Source organism: Pistacia vera, unplaced genomic scaffold (assembly GCF_008641045.1).
Source record: "Pistacia vera cultivar Batoury unplaced genomic scaffold, PisVer_v2 Contig436, whole genome shotgun sequence".
Taxonomy (NCBI): Eukaryota; Viridiplantae; Streptophyta; class Magnoliopsida; order Sapindales; family Anacardiaceae; genus Pistacia; species Pistacia vera.
Genome location: NW_022196264.1, coordinates 98845 through 101505, shown reverse-complemented (window position 1 = coordinate 101505; position 2661 = coordinate 98845). Strand labels below are relative to the sequence as shown.

The window sequence follows — 2661 nt, the reverse complement described above, 5'->3', positions numbered from 1 at the left end:
ATGTCTAGCATGATTTGTTCCAAGAAGCTCTCCAAGATGGAAAGGAAGTGGCAAAATTTTGCTGCCATCAAAAGGAAGCGAATTTCTCTGCCTAGAATTGAAGTCTGTGATGGTTGTACGGCATCTTTGCCTACTCATAAGGGCCATTTTGTTGTCTACACTTCTGATCAGAAACGCTTTGTGATTCCCTTGGAATATCTTAATAACAAGATTTTCAGAGAACTATTAAAACTTTCTCAAGAGGAGTTTGGATTGCAGATTGATGGGCCTATCATAGTGCCATGTGATGCCTCCTTTATGGAGTACATAGTTATGTTAATTGAACGTGGTGCAGAGAAAGATCTAGAAATCACTTTGCTGATGTCTTTTGTTACTGCTTGCTGCATATCACCATCTCTTTTCTACCAGGAGCATTCAAACCAGCAAGCACTTGTTTGGGGTTACTGAGTAAAATCAGACATCTTTGTAAAACTTTATACAAATTGTATGTATAAAATGTCTCGTGTAGACAGCAGTTTTTGTACTCCATGATCGGCGACACTTATGAAGTTTGATCCGACTGTAAATTTGTAATACATATGATTATTCTTCAACATTATTTCGCTGCCTCTAGATAAAAACATGCATAAGTCAAGTCCTGAGTCCACATGCTGTCTGCATTAACTACACCTATGAGCAGAAACTTTCTGGTAGAAGATTTAACATAGTAGAAATCAATTAATTTTTGTTGATAGAAATTTGATTCTCCAATGGGAAATCTGAGTCACAGAAAATCTGTGAGGCAGATTACTAGCATCTTGGACCGAACACGTAGGTTTACCTATCGCGTATGATTGTAGATCAAAAGTGATTACTTCAAGGAAATTTTCATCTTCTTATATCCTGATCAATAATCAATGCTTTTGATGATTTTCAGCTGTCCCAAAGTACAACCCACTTGCAAGAAACCAAAATGGTGCCCTGTAGTGGACCACCATGTTTTTAAGCATTATCAATTATGCCGACCACCTAAATATTTGTTCTTCATTGCATCACATGGTTTTTGTTAATATATGAAGCCCACAACGTTGTCGTTTTTAGCTTTAGAACATGCTGCCTTTTTGAGTTATCATCTTTGCAATCCTGGCCCTTGATCTGCTACTAATCCAATGGTTGAAATCACCCTTGACGGTCAACGGTATAAAAGCAGTTGTTTCGCCCAAATTTGCACAGTTAAATCTTTGTATTTTTGCGATTACATTCTCTCTGCTAGGGTTCTTAATTTTTCTGATCTCTTGTGTAAATCTGATTGTAAATCCAATTGAAAGTTTTGAATCTTTCAAGGGTAGAGAAGTAGGAATAGGTTTCTCTAAAAAGTTGTAGATTTACATTGATAAGGGTAGAAAGATTGAGGTGTTTGAGAGTGAGCGTGTGTGATTGAGTTTGTACTTTGAGATTCTTTGGTAATAATAATGCAGCGAGCCTCCATATTCTGGAGCTCAACGTGGACGTAGCTTGTTCAATCTTGAACACGTGAACCACTGTAAAAAGATCGTGTGTTGTTATTCTTGCTTTGATTTGTGGTTGTTTGTTAATATTAAGGTTTGATTTGGTAGACTCGATTTACAACAGTGGTATCAAAGATGAGTTTTTTAGGGTTCCTCGAATTTTCTTTTAGGGTTTCTTGATTTGGGAAATTTTCTAGGGTTTGTTAAATTGGGGGTCTTTTAATTTGATAGTTTCTAGAGTCTTAGGGTTTCTAAATCAACAAGAATTCCAAAAATTCTTGGAAGTTAGAGATCAATTTCAATCTCTAAGGGTCGAGTCCAAAAATTCAATCTTGACTTTTTAGGGTTTGCTACTAAACCCAAATCATGAGTACGACGTGCATGGAAATCTCCTAGTACAATGGGAAGATTGACTACAATACCTGGAAAAAGAAGATGAAGGCTCTTCTATCCCACAATAAGGTGGATATTACTATGGAGAAGGACACCACTAAATGGTCCGAAGAAAAGCTGAAGAAGAAGGCAGAGGTAGACGAAAAAGCTTATAATTTGATCGTCATGAACTTATCTGACAACGTACTGTGAAAGGTAGATGGTTTGGAATCTCCAATCGCTCTCTAGGGTAAACTCGAATCTTTATATGTTCTTTAGTTAGCTCCTAATTTGGCTTTTTTAAAAGGTGCCTTGTTTTCGTATAAAATGGATTTAGCTAAGTCTTTAGATGAAAACTTAGATGAGTTTCTAAAGATGACCCTAACACTGAAAGGTTCTGACCAAGAACTAGGAGATTCTAGTCTTGCTATGATTCTGTTAAATTCTTTGCCTGTGGAGTATTTAGTAGTAAAGAATGTGTCATAGTATAGTGGGACTATCCCCAGTGTGGTCTTGATAGTTTATGGGTTAAAATCTAGGGAACTAGAATTGCAGATTCAAAAAAGGAATGGTAATAATCTGTTTGTAAAACGTAGGATAGATTTTGGTTGGTTTGGTAAGGAAGCTGGAAAAAGTTCTCAAAGCAATCTAGGCTATAAAACCAGAAAGAAAGGTAAGGGAAATGGGAGACCTAAGGGAGAACTAGGAAGTGCTTCTTTTGTAACAAACCAGGACACCTTAAAAAGAATTGTTATGAATGGATTAAAAAACAGAAATAGGTCAGTACTGAGAGTAACCTAGC

General features: G+C 36.6%; 1 protein-coding gene across 1 annotated transcript; it reads left to right on the top strand.

Annotated features, from left to right (window-relative positions):
* LOC116144007 (auxin-responsive protein SAUR64-like) lies at positions 1-447 on the top strand. Its single transcript, XM_031429452.1, has one exon. It carries the CDS (start codon positions 1-3, stop codon positions 445-447), a length of 447 nt encoding a protein of 148 aa, XP_031285312.1.
* The last annotated feature ends 2214 nt before the right edge of the window (positions 448-2661 follow it).